We start from the raw sequence: 21,505 nt of genomic DNA, 5'->3' as shown, positions 1-21,505 counted from the left end.
GAGCACATGCAGTACTATACCCAAGTTCTCCTGATCCCTTCATTTTTAAAAGAATTGTGTGGATTATCCAGTCTATCAACCAAAAATTCAAAGTAGTGACAAAACCACACTAAGCTAACTCACTAATAAGGTCGAATAAAACATTATACTTAATCATTGCCTTCAAGGTCACAACTAGGACTGTGACGTGGTAGTTCTTTGTCAGCTGGTGCATGCAGCACAGTTCAGAGTGTCAGATGATAGATGGAGCCACATAGTATTGTGAAGTCGCCAGTCAATGGTGCATGCTGGTGGCTCCAGATTCCACTATGCCGTGGAGCCTTTTGTAGATGCATTTGAGCTTTCTGCTCTTTAGTAACAGTCTTTTACCTCGAGACTCATGTTTGCTTCACTTATTCATTTACAAATAAAACACACTAATCTCTTTTCTTCTTCTTCCTGTTAGAGAACTTTTTGAAGCCATGAGGAGAGATTACAGCCATTCCTCAGGATCTGTTGTGGACTAGTTCCGGGATCCCTGGCACCAAATATATGAAAACCTGAAGAAGTTCAAATAACGTAGACAAAAACGAGGCAGTATTTGTATATTAACGAACATACAGCTTCACACATACAGTACGTAAACCATTGCTGGGTTGCATATAATGTTTAACACATTATACTACATTGTTTAGGGGGCCAATGAAAAGAAATATGTCCATGTCCAACACGGGTTAAGTTTATAGGTAAGAATAAACACTTTGTATCACTCATTTACAACAAAAGAAAGGTGCCCACAGTCTCTCTTGTCTTGAATTCATTCCACATTTTGTTCAAGTTTGGTCCATTGCTATGCATTGAGATGCTAAGTGTGGGCACCCAAGACCTGCTTGCCCCAGAGATGAGAGTCTGCACACAGACCTTCTCTGCTGATACACGTTGTTCATTTAACATATAGCTGTGCATGTTCAGTATTCCCCTTGATGCTAGAGATCTGATCATGGAGCAGACAAGAGGTCCCTTCCAATACTACGGAGGCAATGCTAAAGAGCTTCAAATAGGATAGATTGATTTCTAGACAAGAGATAACAAACAAGGAAAGCAGTAAGACCCCAGTCAGTGTGGATAATCTGTTAGCACCACTGGCTTTTTAAACAGAGTCCACCTTTATTAAATTATTATTGGTTATTAGTGGAGAGGGCTTACATTTAATCTTATCTGCTTCATCATTTGAACTGTCCACAAAGAACATCTTGGCTGTGCACAATGAGACGATGATCTTTTTGTATTCCTTTCTGAAATTTTGGTTCAGTAGTCCGTATATAATTGCGTTGAGGCAGCTGTTGAAATATGCCAGGTAGTAACTAGCCACGAACAGCCACTCTGGGATCCTGGGGACCATGGCGGCGGGGTCTGAGGCCACAATAAGGCCTATGAAGTTGAGTGGGGCCCAGCAAATGGCAAAAAGTACAAAAACTACAAACATGGTGACAAAGTTCCTGAAGTCCTGGGGCTTCAGTTTGGGCTTGTTGTCAGGTTTCACCCTCCGTCTGACCTGAAGAACCAGGACCCATATCCTTAAGTAGCAGAAGATGACAATAAACATAGGCACTATGAAATGAAAAACCACCACGGCTATCGTGTATGCTGAGCTGACAGACTGGGTGAAGGTACAGGAGTAGATCCGGGGGTCGTACTGGAGAGTTCCGGTTTGCAGGTTGGGCATGACAGCAATAAGCGTTAGCATCCAAATCAGGAGCACATAGCAGAGGGAGTTCTTGTTACTGTATATCTTATCGTACTTGAGACTGTGGCAAATGTAGCAGTAGCGGTTCATAGCAATCCCGGTGATGTTGAACACCGAGCCGATGACACTCAAGCCCATTAGAAATGCACTGATTTGACAGTGCAGATATCCCAGATTCCATCCATTGTTGAGGATAGATGTCAGCACCAAGGGATAGGGGTAAATAGCCACCAAGAGGTCTGCAACAGCTAAACTCACCACAAATATGTTCCCTAGAGAGAAAAGATGCAGGAAACACAGGTTAACGCCAGTATTGCACGCATTACATCACTGAAAATATGCTAAAGAAAGGGGGATTGGAAAGAGAGCCAGTGCGACTTAAGGGCTGGAGATTGGATTCTCCGTACCCATCTAAAAGCCCCATAGGCTTGGAGGCCTGCCTATAGTCCCAGTGCAAGTGAGGTGTAGACATGGCGTGCCAAGAGCAAGCAAGATAGCCAGATGAGTGGTAGTGGCAAGCTCTGGGTTCAGTTGAGAGTCTGTCTCGATGAATAAGTTGTATAGAATCTAAAGAAGGCACCAGGTATCAAGCCCCAGTTTCACACCCATGAGCATACATATGCATACACCCACACAGGCATGCAAATATATATGTATATATAGCATACATACTTCCATATGCTAAAGGAAGGGAGGGAGAAATAGGTAGAGAGAAAGAGGGAATGAGGGAGAGGGAGAGAGAGAGAGAGAGAGAGAGAGAGAGAGAGAGAGAGAGATTTCTACAACTTTTGTGACCCGAAACCATAGATATTGCAGATAATAAATTAAATATATACCCGCAAGGGCAAACACTGCCCTTGTTGAGTCAAGTCCTTTTTTGTGAATTTCTGTGTCTCTAGAACATTCTATTTCTCAAAATATCAAATTTCAGACTAGTTTCCCATCTTTTAACAAGTCTCAGGATCATTAGACTTTCATGGCCTCCTTTGTTTGTGATGGCACCTGAGAAGTCTGACAAGAGAATTCTCTTGTGTTTATGAACAACTTAAGATCAGAGCATTAAATCCCACATATCCCCAATAAGTGTGATCATCTATACTAATGTCACAACTGGACATGTTTTCAATATCCAGCAAAAGGACTCCAGCTGAATTAATGAGATGGTCTACCAATATGCTCTTCCATTTTGTGGATTTTTAAAGGCTTCTTTTCCTAATATCCCTTCTGTTTTAAATGGCTCCTCAACCCAGTTTTGAAATTTTGATTAATTTTTTTCCAAACCCATCTAAAGCGAACACGTCCACAACCTTTCCTTAACTAGCCCAGCTGGAGATAAGCCGTGCCCTGTTTGAAGATGTCAAAATTATTTTATTCTTACTGCTTTGAATTTTAAATAGATTATAATACATTCCATTTGATAAGAACTTAGCAGATGCATTGTCTTAGTCAGGGTTTCTATTCCTGCACAAACATCATGACCAAGAAGCAAGTTGGGAAGGAAAGGGTTTATTGAGCTTACACTTCCACGTTGCAGTTCATCACTAAAGGAAGTCAGGACTGGAACTCAAGCAGGTCAGGAAGCAGGAGCTGATGCAGAGGCCATGGAGGGATGTTTCTTACTGGCTTGCTTCCCCTGGCTTGCTCATCCTGCTCTCTTATAGAACCCAAGAGAACCAGCCCAAAGGTGGTACCACCCACAAGGGGCCCTCCCCACTTGATCACTAACTGAGAAAATGCCCCACAGCTGGATCTCATGGAGGCACTTCCCCAACTGAAGCTCCTTTCTTTGTGATAACTCCAGTCTGTGTCAAGTTGACACACAAAACTAGCCAGTACATGCATATAAAGGGTTCTGGGGTACTGTGTGAGAGCAGACAGGAAGAAAGAACTGTATCAGAATCCAGAGCAAGTTTGATGTCTGTCTGTTAACATGGATAGAATAGTAACTTATGTGGAATGGCTAAACAGAGTTGAGACTAGAACAGACCACCTCCTAGGTCAGAGTAATGGTTCAGCTGGAAAAGGCTTGATGCACAAACCAAAGGACCCAACTTTGAATGCCCAGCCCCCGCATGAGAAGAGAGACATGGTAGCTACCATCAAGGTGACGGGAAGACAGAGAGGTAGGCTGATTCCTGGAACCCAATGACCATCCATTCATTCAGCCCAGAGATTGGCTCCTGGATCAGGAGAAACCTTGCTTCAAACACTTAGGAGCAAACATTGGAAGGAGACACTCAGCATCATCCTTTGGCCTCCACAAAAAACGAGCACAGACATGAGCACTCCGAACATACGTGTACATACCAACACATGCATACCATACTCACCTCCAAGCCTCCAGAAGAATAAATGTCCTTAAAATGTCAGTAGTTGTGACTAAATGATATAGTACTCTTACCTAGCATTTTTCTCCAAAGAAAGAAAGAAAGAAGGAAAGAAAGAAAGAAAACAGGAGAGGGAAGGAGGGAAGGAAGGAGGGAGGGAGGAAGCCCCTTCCCTGAATCCTCAAACAAAACACACACAAATGTCACAGCAGGAAGAGACAAAGCCACCTGATAAACACATCTACATAGAATCTCTTGCGTATTTGTCCCCCAAACACTTGTATTTCCCAAACATTAATCGAAATTAATTCAAAAATTAAATTAATGATTTAATTAATGCAGTTAGTTGCATAGTAATAAGGCATAATTGCTATAAATGACAAGAAGGATCAAAGCCACCAAAAAAAAAAATCCAACCAACTATGACAATGTTTATGGTTTGAATTTTAATCTCTTTAAAAGTAAATCTACACCAAGCCATTTTACCACCTGACATTCTGGGTTCAAATGCACTTTTCCGATGTTACTTCAGCGTGTAGCTGGATGCCTTACATAACACGTCACTTTAAACTGTGAAATATTTTGCACTAAAATGAACTGACTCCAGAATTTAGGTATTTCACTTGTAATTTAAAATTATCTGTGGAGAAAAATAACTTACCATTAACCCTTTAGCTGCAAGTCTACGATCAGTTTTTAAAGGACTGAACTTTTAAAGAATCTGGGGAGATGGAACAGTGAGCAAGGGGAAGGAAACAGGGAGACCTGGAGTAATATTCCCCACACCCAGGTAACATGCCAGGCATGGCTACACGCACACACAGTCCCAGCGCTGTTTGTGAGTCCCAGAGGAGTGGAGGTACAGAATCCCAGAATCCCAGAATCCACTAGTGAGCCAGTCACCAATCAGTAAGCTCTGGGTTCACTGTAGGACTGTGATTAAAAAACTAAGGTGGAGAGTAATTGATAAATATAGCCAATACTTACCTGTGTTCTTCACACACACACACACACACACACACACACACATATGCACACATGTGTTATACATGCATACATACACGTCCACACATGCATACATATGCACACACATAGTAAACACACAAAAACATACATACGCAAGCATCACAGTCACACAAAGAATTTGTTTTTATGGCAATTTTCCTGAAAACTTTGCGTGTGTTTCTTACTTCCTGACAGCTTTTCACCATCTTTCTTTCTTTCTTTCTTTAGTTGTAATTAAACAGTTTGTTTGAAAGAAAGCTTATTCTGTTTCAGCTGTCTGGAGGAAATAATATAATCTGCATGACCAAACGAAAGCAAAAGTTGCTGTGTGTGCTGTTTGAGATACAAACAGGAGGAACGGGCACAGAGTCTCTGTGAGTAGTCTACAAGTGAGGAAAACCCAGGTTTACGAACAGGCATGCAGATATCTACCTTTGGAGAAGGCAACTTCTGTTGAGCTGAGCCAGAAATACACCCCCCCTTCCTGAGCTCTGTCTTGGGGTCTCCTTCCCTCCTTAATACTACGATTACAGGGGTCGGGGAAACTGTACTGACTTTGACAAAAGGGAATGGTGTTCCCTTCTGCAATGCCTTGTCCACTGGGATGGAATTCCTCATGGCATGGTTCAAACTAAGGGATTTATGGTACAATAATGGAGCCGTGCTCATGGAATTCACTGAACCTATTATGTTCCCCATCTTAGAATATTGGTTTTGAAGGTTCGTTTTAAAGCCAACTGCATCACCCCATGGTTCCCTATCCCAGGATGAGATTTCTGTGTTATGGTATCATTAACCTCCAACTAAAGATCTGGTCACAAAATCAAGGGTGGATGTTTTAGTTTTTCCTCTCACAACCACACTAGAGACTCCACAACAGATTGCTTCTTGTCCTTTGTCCTTGCAAGCTATCAACCTGCAGCCCACAAGCCATCTGTATCCCAAGATATCAATCTGGCCCACGTCATGCTGCAATGTCAAAAGCCCAAAGGGTCTTGATAGGCTAAATCTTAGTTCCAAGGAAGAAAGTCTTCTACAGGGCTTGGGAGAGGGGGAAAGGGTTACTATTACAGTAATTGGGAAGACAGGTTGTTATTATACAATAACACTCATAAAGTATACCTTAAAGGCAAGAAAACCCTAGGAAGTTTTAGCAATCCCAGATCCTGTAAATAAATCCAAAGGAAAGCTAAAATAGGGCAAATCAGGTAGAAATATCAGTTTCCCAGAGATTTAGGAATAAATACACAAGCAACCTGAATGATGTGTAGAGGAAAGAGAAAATGGGGAATGGATCATACTTAAAACTATTTATAATGATCATGTGATCAACTGCAGAGACGAACAGTAAAATAATTAGGAGTAGTTCTTGTTTACCATGCCGTGATGCTATTAGCCATTGCTTTCTCTTCCCTTATGATATTGGCCTGCCGTCCAGTTTGTGGTAGAAATGAAGCTTGTATTTCAGTGAACTGCAGGGTATAAATGAAGATTATGATTCAGCTGGAAAAATAGTAAAACTCACGTAAATATGGACAACAACATGACTACCATAGGAAAGCGTTGCTGTGTTACAATTTTCAGAAGACATTTTGTCAGAAGTCATTTTGTTTATCTTCTTTATAAGGAAGTTACTTTTTGACTAAAATAAATATCTACCTATCAAGGTACCACGAGGGGATCTACTGTTCTAATGCTGTATTGAGTTACTTGAGGCAAATTCAAACAATGTTTCCAGAATTCTCTTTCCTGTACAGTCTTGGGTTAGCATGACTCACAAAAGAATTTTTTTACTTGACACAGGAGAATGGGGTGTCTACGGTACTTTTCACACTTGGAACTTTAAAGTGGTTCGTGAGACACTGATATAGCTCCTCCGTGACGTTAGCTGGGTGAGACTTTAAGAACGCCCTGTCGTGGACCAGAATTTTATGGCTCCTAAGTCACTTTGTTGCTTAAAAGAAATCTGCTCCGCACACACTCCCTTCCGGCTTGCCTTTGGATAACTAATTCTGCATCTTGTGGTGAAGTCACCATGCCGATGGGCCTTGCTTGACTTTAGGTTTCTGTCCTTAAAGTTGTCACAGTAACCCTTTCACACTGACAATCTGTATATTGCTGTAACATGAAGAGCTGATTTTCTCCTGTGTGCTCTCCTCAAAACGCTGGCTGCAGAAGCCAGCCGTAAACTCTGTCTTCATGTCTGCGTAGAGAACCCCTGTGAAGGCCCAGCTCAACCATGACAGATCAACTCTCTGGCTTAAGTTTATATATAACACCTCTTTAGTAGGGAAGATCTGTCAGCCTCTTGCGGGTTCTGATGCCGTTTGGTTTCCCCATGTGTGTCCTTGGTACAGACGGACAACTTTCATAAGTTAGCAGGCTGCCATCCCAGATGCACCCCTCTCTGCTAAAAATAAATAAAATAAAATAAAAATAAATCTTAATGCTCTCTGCTTTGCCTTTCAAGGAACATTTATGTGTTTTAAAGTTCCCTCGAGGCTTCCCTGCTTGAGAGAGGATGAAGCAACTGACCACACAGAATCAATCACCCAAGATTTCTTCAGTGGGATGCTCTCTGGTAGAGAAACTTATGGGTGAGGTTTAGTAGGATGTGTTGGGGCTCTGACGACGAGCACTAAGGGTATGTATGAGGGATCAATTCTTCTAAATTAGCCAACTTTGCTGGTTTGGGTTGGACAGAGAGGGGAGATTAGATGAGTGACTCTCTCATAAGGACAGAGAGGAACAGCCTCAGTGGCTGCCAGCTTTGCCATTTAGCGTATGATAATGTTCAAGAATTTCAGACAGCCCTGCAGTCCTGTGATGGCCTCAGGTGATTCTCTAAGGAAGTCACTGCCTTCTTGGTAGAAGATGAGAAACTTCTTACCTTAGTCGTTCACATAAACTAATCAAGCTTAGTAGGGAGAAGGATATGGTCTAAATGTCTCTTGGCATCGATGATCCTTCATCCTCTGTGTGTGTGTGACTGTGCTCCCTGGAGCAAAGCAACACACCAGCACACACACTCACACAGAAGCAGTGCCACTCTAAAACCATGCCATTCGGGACTCTGCCTGCGGTTCTTATGAACACTGAGCTCGGCACACAGTAGGTGCCCAAAAAAGGTTTCCTGGATAGAGAAACGTACTCCAGGTCTCTAAGTGGCATCTACACAGTAGGAATCAGTTACTCTCTCTCGCATTTATCTACCAGGCTTCTGTTTTTATCTAATTCGGCCAACTCATATTTTCTCTCCTTTTCTGCCTTGGGATTTTAACTGTGTAGAAAGCAAGACTGTAGACCCACTGACGACTGCTCATATATTTTTGCAAGTATCTGAACTTCAGCAAATTCATAGACTCAGATCCAAGAGGCCAGGTTTCGTGAAGAATCTGTTTTGAACCTTTGTCTATAGCCAGTTCAATGTGGATAGACATTAATGGTCTGGCAAGAGCAAACATAGTCTTTGGCTGTGCAAGGGGACATAAAAAGCTGTTTATTTTTCTTTGTAGTGTGTGTGTGTGTGTGTGTGTGTGTGTGTGTGTGTGTGTGTGTGTGTGTGTGTGAAATCCCAGGGGCAGTATCTGGCATTCCTGATTTTAAAAGGTCTGGTTGTTTTAGAAATGTATCTTTTCAGAGACTAGATGCAATCTGCTGCCCAAGTATAGAAATGGGTTTCCATCTGGATTCACATCCTAGCGCTGTCGGTTTTCCAGAGCTTCCAGTGCCTTGCCCTGTCATTAACCAAGATGACAGTCGCACTGGTGAGGACTTTGGCTTGGGTGAATACTAAGTTCTCAGCTCTGTTCTCCTGGACAGGAACCACGTGTGTGCTGTTTTGCAGACAGTCTGAAGCCAGGTCTGATGTGGCTCCTCCCATCTCCCTCAGGAATGGGTGTCTCCTCCCATCATCCCTCAGGAATGGGTGTCTCCTCCCACCATACCTCAGTAAAGGGCGGCTCCTCCCATCCTCCCTCAGGAATGGGCGGCTCCTCCCATCCTCCCTCAGGAATGGGTGTCTCCTCCCACCATACCTCAGTAATGGGCGGCTGCTCCCATCTCCCTCAGGAATGGGCAGCTCTCCCATCTTCCCTCAGGAATGGGCGGCTCCTCCCATCCTCCCTCAGGAATGGGCGGCTCCTCCCATCTCCCTCAGGAATGGGCGGCTCCTCCCATCTCCCTCAGGAATGGGCGGCTCCTCCCATCTCCCTCAGGAATGGGTGGCTCCTCCCATCTCCCTCAGGAATGGGCGGCTCCTCCCTCCTCCCTCAGGAATGGGCGGCTCCTCCCATCCTCCCTCAAGAATGGGCGGCTCCTCCCATCCTCCCTCAGGAATGGGTGTCTCCTCCCACCATACCTCAGTAATGGGCGGCTGCTCCCATCTCCCTCAGGAATGGGCAGCTCTCCCATCTTCCCTCAGGAATGGGCGGCTCCTCCCATCCTCCCTCAGGAATGGGCGGCTCCTCCCATCTCCCTCAGGAATGGGCGGCTCCTCCCATCTCCCTCAGGAATGGGCGGCTCCTCCCATCTCCCTCAGGAATGGGTGGCTCCTCCCATCTCCCTCAGGAATGGGCGGCTCCTCCCTCCTCCCTCAGGAATGGGCGGCTCCTCCCATCCTCCCTCAAGAATGGGCGGCTCCTCCCATCCTCCCTCAGGAATGGGTGGCTCCTCCCATCTCCCTGAGGAATGGGTGGCTCCTCCCATCTCCCCCCAGGAATGGGTGGCTCCTCCCATCCTCCCTCAGGAATGGGCGGCTCCTCCCATCCTCCCTCAGGAATGGGCATACCTCCACTGTCTTAAACTCCTGCCGGCCTTGTTACCCAAATGCTCAAGCAAAGCTGGTGCCCGCAGGTCTCCTTCCTTCCAGTCCATGTTTAACCCACTTTCTATCGATATCGGGACACTACCCACTCTCCACGCTGAGTGTACCTCTCTTTAGCCTTCAGTGACCTTCTTGTCAACCCATTCCTCAGCCTCTCCCATTGTTGCCAACACACTGCTTATGGGCTACCCTGTCCTTGGAACACAGGGTTTGTGCATGCTGTCCACATCACAGCCTTCATATAATATCACGTTTGTAGGCCACAGTGTATCCATCTGAGAATTTTACTACCGGTGTGCCTCTCTGGCATTACTTCCCTTCCGGCTCTAAAGTCTCCACTTCTTTCTCTGTGTCCCTGTAAGACCCTCCAAAAACCAAGAGTGCCCCAGCACCCCACACCCTGGAAGGTGACACCCAAACCACTCCCGAGAAATGGTCTCGATGCAATAACATGAGGATTTCTTTATTCCAGAATTCGGGTTCCACAGCCGTACACCGCACAGGGGTAGTGGACTGTGGACCCTGAGTGCCTAATTGCGACACTTTTTATAAACCTTTTATAAGTTTACAACAAAGCCCTCGGATCACAAACCAATCATTTCTTAGCATGGAGAGCCCTCGAAATGCAAGCCAATCGATTTGTACCTCCATAGTTTTTAGGCCAATCACTTTAAATTATCAGAACCCGTGCCCAGTGGACCAATTAGTTTCCTATTTTCTTGAATGTCTATAGCTGTGTGAACTCCTGCATAGGGGTAATGGTGTAAGCAGTTTACAGAAGCAAGATAAGTTTAGCTCATTTCCAGTTACCTTATGGGGCCAGGATCACCTATTCAAGGCCTTTCTGCTAGCTCTAAACAAAGGGCGGGCTCTGGAATGTGACCTTTTACCTAGTTTCTAACAAAGCGAGATAGCATTTTAAACTTCTGACTTCTTGGGGTCATTAGAGTTAGGCTGTATTATTTTCTATCCTTTCATCCCCACTTCTTCTCTTGTTAATAGTTCTAATCTTAGAACTATAGAGCTAAATCTCTGACTCTATATATTCTGGATTGTCCTTCTCTACATCTCTGATATTGTTGGCTTAGCATAAGAATCTGCACAGCACTTATTCATTCCCTAATAAAAACTATTAACCGGTTAATCACACTGGTTCTAATTGTAAGCAAAAGGAGTAAAATTACAAAGGGTCTCTTCAAAGCAGAAAGCAGGGTGGTCAAGAGTACAAGATAAGGGCCTTTCCACCAAGTCTCAAGGTATTATGCGCAGTGGCCTCTAACGTAGACCAAACCTCCAACTTGGAAATGACTTGCAAGTCTCTTTCTCCTGAGTAGGCCTTCCACGCTCGCTGCCTCACCTACTCGAGGGTCTTGAGCCTAGAGCAAAAAGGCCTGAAGAGCACAAAGGGTAGGAGAGTTATCTAATCATTAACACCAGTCTCTGTGGTCAATTTGATGAGGGTTTCTTTCATCAGGGTTTCAGCAACAGTTCCTGAAGCCTTCTTATACAGATCCAGTGCCCATCTGGAAACAGTGAGGAGTTTCTGGCATGCCTGGAGCATTTAAGGCAAATCTCATATTGTAGGACACCTCCTGGAAGGGCCCAGTGAACACCAAAGGAGTTGGGGTATCAAAGAGGATCTCTAGGGGAGCGGGGCAGGTTAAAATGGTAGGGGCTCTTCAGAAACAAGGGGAGAGTCACCACCCAGCCTGAGCTAGTCTCCAAGATCAATTTAGTTAAGGTCTCTAATAGGGTTTTGTTTATTCTCTCTATCTGCCTTGAGCCCTGAGGACAGTACATCCAATAATGTTTCCAATTAGTCCCCAATATCTCTGTCAATTTCTGACTTACCTTAGAAACAAAAACAGAACCATTATCTGATCCAATTACCTTGGGCACTCTGAAATGCGGGAAAATTTATTCTAACCTTGGCAGCTGTTTCCTGCTTACTGGGGAAAGTCTCAACCCATCTAGAGAAAGTATCTATAAATGCTGGAAGGTATTTTATAAACATATTCTCCTGCCTTAGCTTTTATAAAATTTCTTAATGTACTCTAGGCTGTTCTCTTCTAGGTCTTTTGCTCTGTTTACTCTTTACTGCATAAGCATTTACTTGCTGGCATATCTTACACTGTTCTATTATCTCTCTAGCCTAAAACCTGAGTCTTAAATATATACGTTTAGTCCCTTAACTGCCAGGACAAAGTTTTTTTTTTAATCTCCTAATTGAGTCCATCTGTGCATTTGGCCTAGTGAGTCCTTGGCCTACTTTCTGGGGAGTATAGTTCTCCCTTCTTGTGTGCACCCTCTCTTGGTAATAGTTGGTAGGGTGGTTAGCAATCTTATTTTAAGTGAGGCTGTTCCTTAATTTTGTCCCATTTTCCAATGGGTGTCTCTTTACAGACCCATAACCAGTATAGGCTCCTGCATATCCATTCCTGGAGCCACTTGCTCTGCCTGGTTATTGCCCATTGAGTCTTTTACCTTTGGAAGTCCTGGGCAGTGAATACTCACAGTGGCTGACTTCATTAGGACATCTAAGAGGTCCAAGATTTCCTGTTGGTTTTCTCTGATGTGACCAGTCCTCTTGGCATATATCCCTGTGGACATGGGCTGTGGCAAAGGCATACCTGTTATCCATGTGGATGTTGATTTTCCAAGTTCCAAGGTCTTGGTGAGGGCAACAACCTCCACTTTCTGCGTTGACATGCCAGGGGGTAGAGATTCTTCTACCCAGATGACATTTGTGTCGTCCACCATAGCAGCACCTGCTTATCTCTGTCCATCATGGAGAAAACTGCTTCTGTCTGTAGCAACTTTCAGCAGAGGTCAGTCTCTCTTTTTGGGACAGTTAGCTGCAGCCTGTTGGGCAGGAAGCATATCTGCCCCCTCCCCATTTTTGGAGCGTATGTCTTACTCCAACAGAGAGTAGGAACAGTCTAGGGTGACCCTAAATGAATGGGCTACTCATCCCATCCCTAGGTCTGCTGTTCTTCGGGTAGTCCATGAATACATTTTGGTGCCAGGGGCTTCTTGGATCCAAGATCTTTTCTTGGAAACAGCACCATTGGCTTGGAAGACCGAGTGTTGATCCCCTGTGTCCACCAAGAACTGAGTGGGTTTCTCTTTCACTCCCACAGTTATCCTGGGTTGGGGGAGGTGGTCAGAAAACCCATCTCCCCTAGTCGCTGTCTTCACCCAGGGCTAACACCTGGGTTTGCCATTTGGGGGCACTTTTCCCAAGACCTGGGAATTCCTGCTCCCGACTTCTATTTCTTAGGGCACACTCTGGCACACTGGTCCTTTTCTGTCTCCCTTTTCTGCTTTTTCTAACTATTATAGCCAGGATTCTCTGTAGCTTCCTTCCTTCTGTCATTTTCTTTCTCTGTTTCTTCTCCTCCTCTGTCTCCCTGTCTCAGCAAACTGTACTAAATCTCTCTACAGATTTTCTCAACAACCTATATTAAATCCTTCTACAGACCATCTCAGCAACCTGCACCAAATCCCTCTAGCCTCTGAAGCTTTTTCCTGATATCTCTACTAGCCCTGTCTATAACAGCCATTGTCATAGTAGCTTTATATTCCGAGCCCCTGGATTCATAGCATGTATATTGGCAGAATGCTTCTATGAGCTGCCCTAGAAAAGCTGTAGGTGACTCATCTGGTACCTGCTCAACCTTACATACCTTGGCCAAACTTGTGGGCTGCCATGCCCTCAAGACCTGTCAATGGAGTCTGGTGTGTTCGTCTTTTAGGTGCCTCTTACCTTTTGTCTGAGGGGGTAATCCCTCTTGTATTATAAATAAAACAGTCTCAAAGAGATTGATCAGTCTCTTGGAAAATATATCCTTAGTGAAAAAGCTACCATGGTATCAGGATAGGTGGTCTCAGTTCCTTTCCTACTCCACTCTGTGGTCCTCTCTAAATATCAATTGAGCATAATTATTACCATTTTGTAAATTATAGACTATAACATAGACATAACACCTAGTTTATTATCCCTGTCAATTAAACAGAACCCTTTTCATCTGTATTATCTTAAAAGACTGTCAGAATTAACACTTAATGTTGTATTTTGTAGCTGCCTGCCGCTACTACGATCTGGGTTGCTGGAACTTTAATGTCAGTCAGACCTTTTAACAGTTTGGGCAAGCACATCCCCCCAGACCCCAGGCTGAGTTCCAGCAAAGTCTTCTGGCGGTTCTTGACTCTACAGCTCAGGCAGCTGGGTGGGTCACCTGCTTAACTCAGGAATTCTTAGACCTGGAGGAACAAAGAGCTTAACCTTCACTCTGGGCTTCTCCACCCTAGGGTAAAAATTCCTGCTGTAACCTACTTCCCTATTATGCCCTAACTTCAGATTCCTGCCCGAAGCCAGGGATTGTCCTTGGCCAAGGTCAAGTTCCTACCACGAGGCATGACTCCCCAATATGACTCTGTACAACTTAAGAATTAACATTGTAAAAATTGACTCATGTCCTGGCTTTAAATTTTATGTCACCTGAAAATCATTTATTTAAATCTATATCAGCTTTCTCAGGATTAAACATCTTGGGCTGTCTATGACACTAACAGTCTTCAATACCATCAGAAATCTAAGAGTGACCAATATTAACTGAAAATATATAGAAAGCTTAATGTAGCTTTTAAGACTAAAACATCATATTCCATGGATTTTTGACATTTTTTGAAAACCAACTATCTATGTAAAGTAATGTGGACTATTGTCTGTTAAACTATCTTCAGCTATTTCTGATTAAAACCTAGAAAACACCCTAACAATAAACTCAGAGCCTTATATTTCTATCTAGCCCTTAACTCCTAGGTTTAAACATCTCAGATCAGTAATAATAGCAAAGAACCGGGTGTAAATCCTGTACTTTTAAATTTAGTATTTATACCAATGAAAACTTTGATTTTCTATCAAAATAAACCTTGTATCAAATAAGAACTTATGCCTTGAACTTAATACCAATTATAAAGATTTTAGTATCACAAAGACAGTTTTTTTTTTCACTTAATATTTTAGAATCTAGTCTTCTGGAGGTCTCCCTTATTTTGACTTCTCTCCCAGAGGAAAAATATAACCACAAAGTTTAACATCACATCGATCATAACAATTTAAACAAGTTAAAATAAAAGAAATAAACCATTTGTACCAACTTAAACCCAAAATTCTCTCACCTGCCACATTGAACGTCTTGTTAAGACTTGTTTTCCTTTTCAGGGGGCATCGAAGCCCAAGTATTATGTCTCTCCTTTTGTTCTAAGTTGTGCTTGAGGCACTCTTGTGTCGCGCTTGAGTCATGTGACCTGATTTTGGCGCCACAGAGTTGTTTTTCAGTCAAAGTCAAAATAATATCATCTGTCTAAATCCAAGAACACAAAACACAATACAAAACAACACCACATAGACAGCCTGACCCTGCCACCATTAGGCCTCTAGATTCAAGAACACAGAGCAAGGAAAATCACACAATTTGCCCCCAGAGGGGCGCAGTTTTAGACACCAGGTGTACCTGCACACACTACAGGAACCAGACAAACCAGATTTACAGATGGAAGAGAGCCTTATTTAGCTCTCCCAGGGTCCAGCTTCCTCCAGAACCCTGCAGTCTCGACTCTAGCAGCTGCCAGTCGAGCCCCCGCACTAGACAGGCTCTCCGAGCCCCAGAAGCTTGCAAGCAAAACCGAGCAGAACCAGATCAGAAAACTAGACGGCCAGGAGGGCATATAAGTTCTCCAACTCAGTAGAACTACCATGTCCTCTTTGTCCACTCCGACATTCAGACGGGAATCTTCCAGGGTCTCTGGAGTTCCCCCAAAATACCCTGGAACGTCTCCCCGGCCACAGCCTGTGGTACAGAGCATGTCTGCTCACCATGGTCCTCTGGTTCTCATGAGCTCAAGAGGACAGCTGCCCACTGAAAACGCACGACTCCTCAGATACAGAAAACAGACCAGTACAGACATTCAGGACACAGACACCAGCTGGCACACACACATTCCAGAGGGGATCCCCTTTACCTCCGAGTTGGTTCTCATGTGTAAAGGAAAGTCACACTTCCTGGCCCATGCACCAAGAAAATGTAACCCCCCCCAAAAAACTGAGGGTACCCCAGCACCTCACACCCCGGAAGGCAACACCCAAATCACTTGCAAGAAATGGTCTCGATGCAATAACATGAGGATTTCTTTATTCCAGAATTCTGGGTTCCACAGCCGTATACCGTGCAGGGTTAGAGGACTGTGGACCATGAGTGCCGAATTGCGACAGCTTTTATAAGTTTACAACAAAGCCCTGGAATCACAAACCAATCATTTCTTAGCATGAAGAGCCTGCGAAATGCGAGCCAATCCATTTGTACCTCCATAGTTTTTATGCCAATCAATTTAAATTATCAGAGCCCATGCTCAGTGGACCAATTAGTTTCCTATTTTCTTGAATGTCTATAGCTGCGTGAACTCCTGCATAGAGGTAATGGCATAAGCAGTTTACAGAAGCAAGATAAGCTTAGCTCATTTCCAGTTACCTTATGGGGCCAGGATCACCTATTCAAGGCCTTTTTGCTAGGTCTAAACAAAGGGCAGGCTCTGGAATGTGACCTTTTACCTACTTTCTAACAAAGCGAGATAGCATTTTAAACTTCTGACTTCTTGGGGTCATTAGAGTTAGGCTGTATCATTTTCTATCCTTTCATCCCCAGTTCCCCATCCTATACTCTGTCTGCTGACGTAGAGGAATTGGAGAGTGTCTCTCTCACTTGCCATATAAATATAACACACATACAACAAAACAGACTGAGAAACATTCAATCCCTTTAAAATAAGACAAAGCACACACCCTTCTGGTGCAGTCTAGATCTCAGTAGCTGTTACATCCTCCAAAACCTCTCGTGCGCGTAATTTCTGCATTTGGCTACACTTGTCTCAGACAGTTTAGAGGGAGTATAACATGTTCACATTATGTTTCAGCCTTTCTTCCCTTAGAGGGTAACAAATGACCGATATCTGCTCGATTTTGTTCACCTCAGAGAATTAGGTTGAAAGTTTTGAAACAAAAGGGTGATACTTCAACTACATTAACAAAAAATAAGAGAAACAGCATCAACTCCATCAAAGGTCACGGTCTTTGCTTCCTTATCTTCTTCTCCCTAATCTTGAAAAGCCCAGGTTAAGCAAACAAATTAATTGTACTAAATAATAGCTCTAAATTGCTAAATCCAAAACAGAATCACCCTCATGATTTACAGTAGGAAAAATCACGTTGCCTATTTACATACCAAAATTAAATCAAGGCTAGGGCATGGAAGATAAAAACTAGCGATAAAACAGTGTGAACTAAGACGTCCCTAGGTGGGAATCTTAAGAGACTGCAGAGATGGGTGGCTCAGTGGCAAAACTGCTCATTGCTCTTGCAGAGGACCTGAGTTCAGTTTGAAGAACCCACACAGCAGCTAACAGCTTTTAACCAACACTTTCCTCTGGAACCTTTGAGCCAGAAGTTATTCTGCTATGTTAACACGTTTTGATTCATCTATCTCTTTATTTCATGCTTTGTTCATATCTACTAAGTAAAATAATTTTAATGATTGCATAAAAACAAAAACTATACAGATTGAAGAGACAGCTTGTGATAAGTGGAATTCACACTGCACACTGTGCATCTGTCTCCAGCTTCACAAAGACATGTCATTGCTTTGTGAGGAAAACTTCCCAAAGCCTTTTTTCTAGTATTTGGAGATATGCAACATACAACCTCTATCTATGATCACCCACTGTGAGCTAGCAGACCAGACCTTCTTTCTGCTCTCTGTCACTCAGGCCCCATTGATCAACCTGTCCCACCCCTCTGCAAGACCTTGTCCTGTGCCTGGTTTAGTTCACATAATATACAAAAATATTTCAATTTCAAATTTGTCTTACTTTTATCTGAAAATAAAGTGAACAAACCTTTAGGGTGCTTACTAGAAAGACATATCTTTGAAAGTAGGTGTCAATTTATTTTTTTTAAAGAATTTAAAGATGTGGGCTGAAGAGACGGCTCAGTGGTTAAGAGCACTGACTCCTCTTCCAGAAATTCTAAGTTCAATTCCCAGCAACTACATGGTGGCTCACATCTTTAATGGGATCCAATGCCCTCTCCTATTGTGTCTGAAGACAGAGACAGGGTATTAATATTCATAAAATAAATAATCTTTTTTTTAAAAAGAGCTTAGAGATGTTCTAGGATTCTTCATATTCATTGCTGTGTGTGTGTGTGTGTGTGGTGTGTTTATGAGATATGTGCACAGGAGTGTCCATTTATCCTGTGTGCAAAAGCCACAGGAGGACGTTAGGTCCTCTGACACTCCCTACTTAATCCCCTTAAGACAGGGACTCTCCCTGGCCTTGTTCTTCACTGTTTCAGCCAGGCTGACTGGTCAGCCTGTCCTTACTTCCCAATGTTTGAGTTACATGCATGTGTGGCCATGTCCAACTATTACGTCAGCATCAGAGGATTTGAACTCATGTCCTGGTGAGTGTGCAGCAAGTGTCCTCACCCACTGAGCAATCTCTTTCTCCTCCGTGTGCTTTATACAAATTTATAACAGACACCTTTACTCTGGCGCACTATTAAGAATTTAATGGTCAATCAATCATATTCTAGCTTGCACTATGGGAATGCAATGACTATTTATCCAAATGAATATTCAACTCAATCAACACTCAGGCAGCTCAATATCCAGGCAGGTAAGCATCCTTTCCACCTGTATGAATTAACAACTCAAATTGCCGGAATAGTTTGAATAATATTCACACTCTTCTATGTCACTTCCTTAGACAGTAATCCCTTCAATGTGATTGTCATAAATGTACAACTCCTTGGGAAAAAAAAAGTTGTTTGATATCTCAAGCGTAAAAATTTCAAAGCTTTCCTTGTTTGCATTACTATTAAACTTGGCTGAAAGTTTCTAAGATGTCATGCCTTGCTTTCTAAGAGTCGACTTGCTTGGCCAACCTATTTGAGAGGTGAGAAAAATATGGGTACCAGATGAAGAGCTGCCCTTACAGGGCTGGGTGGATGAAAGGAACAGATCACACAGAGTCATGTACATGCGCCAGTAGATCTTTAAGATGCCCATTGATTGCATCTTTGATGCTCTAAAACCCCCAAGAGAGCATGTGTCTTTCTGTTTTAGAAGGCAAGGTCTCTGCCTGCCTGACAACCTACACTCAGTTAGGAAAGGAAGTTTTGTAAATCAGTGTTTACCTATATATCCTTTTGACTCATATCTCATTATTTATAAATAAGTATTGAGAAATGCACAAATTTTCTCACTCAGCCGGCAAATCAGTAGGTGATGCGATGCTCTGTAAATCTGCAACTTAAAAACTGAATTGAACTGAATTTGATCAGATTTTATGCTCTTCCGTTCTTTCTCTTAAAGTAAAAGGGAGTGATTATACAGAATCCTTTGGAGTTTTCTAGATATCTTTTTAAAAACAGGTTTAATGACAAATCTTTATTTCAAATAGCCTTACTGATTACATACTTCAGTTACATAGGCCAGCAGAGGGATTGGAATCCCCTGGACCTGGAGTAACAGATGGTAGTGAGACATCCAACACGGGTAGTTGGAATTGAACTAAGATCCTCTGCAAGAGTGCTGCATGCTCTTCACTGAGGAGCTGTCTGTCCAGCCTCTCGAATTCTGGAACATTTGGCTGCACATGTACATATACATATATAAGGACTATGATAGATATAGAATATGTTTTAATCCCGAAGAATTGGCATGTGAGGCATCTCCACATTACCGTAGCCTTCTCTATTCCTGACCTTAATCCTATAAATAACTCCTTCAGCATCATCTTGAGCTGCCCTTCCCTTCATGACCAACCAGGAGCTCCCAGTGTTAACTGAAGGGCAGAGAGACACACAAGCAGCCACAATATTAACCAGTCACTGCTATATTAACTGCTATCACGGGACAGGGGAGCACAGAGGCAGAGAGGGCCTGTTCCATGGTGAAAGATGATGGCGGTCCCTTTAGAAAGGATTTTAAGAATGTACAATATGGCCCCATAGGAAGAACAACAATATCAACCAACCAGTACGTCCAGAGCTCCCAGAGACTAAACCACCAGCCAAAGAATACACATGGAGGGACCCATGGCTCCAGTCGCATATGTAGCAGAGGATGGCTTTGTTGGACATCAGTCGGAGGAGAGGCTCTTGGTCCTGTGAAGGCTTGGTGCCCCATTGTAGGGGATCCCAGGGCTGGGAGGTGGAAGGGGGACTTAGTAGGCAAGGGGAAGGGGAATGGGATAGGAGTTTTCAGGGGGGTAACGAGGAACGAGGATTCCATTTAAAATGTAAATAAAGGAAATGTCTAATTAAAAAAGGAGAATGTGCATGTGCAGAATGTTTAGCAAACAATATATAGGGAGCACAGACTTCCTATTAGCCAAAGTTTGTATAAGTCCCAACAGGACGTGTGTACTATGAGGGTCTGGAACCATTGGGAGTTGGAGCCTGGCAGGAAGAAGCATGTTATAGGGTTACAGGTCCTTAGGATATACTATCTATGGCCCCTTCCTAGAACACTATCTTCCTTGTTCCTGTTTGCCAGGAAGTGGGAAAGATCCTCCTGCCCTGCTCATCTGCCCACACCATGGGTCGAAGTGACCGTGGACTGGACCCTTTGAGACCATAAGCCACAGTAACTTCTCACAGAAGCTAAAAACTTGAAGTAGCATTTCATCATAGCAAAAAAATAAAAGTAACTATGTAGGTCCCAACCCTTCGATTCCTGGCTGATTCTACTTTTTACTACTTGGCATTTTCTATTTGTTTGAGGACAGAGTAACTTAAAAATTAAATTAACGTTAAAAAGCAAACGCAAATGAAATGGAACATCGAGTGCATTATAGAAATACTGTAGTACTATTATTCGTATATAAGGTCAAAAATGGCAGGTAAATAGATGGGTGAGCAGGTAAATAGGCAGGCGTGTGGGTAGGTCCGCTGGGAGGCAGATTCTAACCTCTTTCTAGGTTGTACTGTGAGAGAAGAGTATTGGTCTCACTGACTACACAGAGGACCTGTGTGCCTCATCCCTGAACACTACACACGAGGTCGTCATGAGACTCAACTTGGATCCTCTCACTTTTGGTTTGGTTTTTTTTTTTTTTTTTTTTTTCTGAGTTTTTTTTTTTTTTTTTTTTTTTTTTTTTTTTTGAGGGGGTTTGGTTGTTGTTGCTTTTGTTTGTTTGTTTTGTTTTGTATTTTTGGCATTGCCCCATGCTGGGTTGTCTGTGTTCTACAATAAGAAAGCCTTGATTCCCTGGCTATGAATTTGGCGTCTCCATTTTGTCAGCTGCCCGGAGAGACTGTGATGCGGACAGGTGGACGGTGGGAGACTGCTGTGTAAACTGCACGCTGTGCTGTGCATTTAGTGATGGAGAGCTAGAGGCCGGATTTGCTCCATGGGAAAACTAAGTAGAAGCCAGACCAATTACACTATTCTGGGAAAAGCGTGATGAAAACAAATTTTGCAGTTTTATTAGTTTCTTGTTCTAATTTTCTTAAGCTTAGATATGCTTCTAAGGCAGATTATTCTATAAAGTTTTTTAAAT

At 43.2% G+C, this 21,505-nt stretch overlaps 1 protein-coding gene across 1 annotated transcript in view; it reads right to left on the bottom strand.

The window, feature by feature from the left end:
- Positions 1 to 1,129: 1,129 nt before the first annotated feature.
- Positions 1,130 to 21,505, bottom strand: part of Mtnr1a (melatonin receptor 1A) — a 26,644-nt gene continuing 6,268 nt past the window's right edge. The window contains exon 2 of the mRNA XM_052162676.1: positions 1,130 to 1,998. Coding sequence (XP_052018636.1) covers positions 1,130 to 1,998 — 869 coding nt within the window. The remainder of the gene's footprint in view (positions 1,999 to 21,505) is intronic.

This window comes from Apodemus sylvaticus, chromosome 18, assembly GCF_947179515.1.
Source record: "Apodemus sylvaticus chromosome 18, mApoSyl1.1, whole genome shotgun sequence".
NCBI classification, from domain to species: domain Eukaryota; kingdom Metazoa; phylum Chordata; class Mammalia; order Rodentia; family Muridae; genus Apodemus; species Apodemus sylvaticus.
The sequence above is the reverse complement of the archived record's forward strand: the minus strand, read 5'-3'. Positions and strand labels throughout refer to the sequence as shown.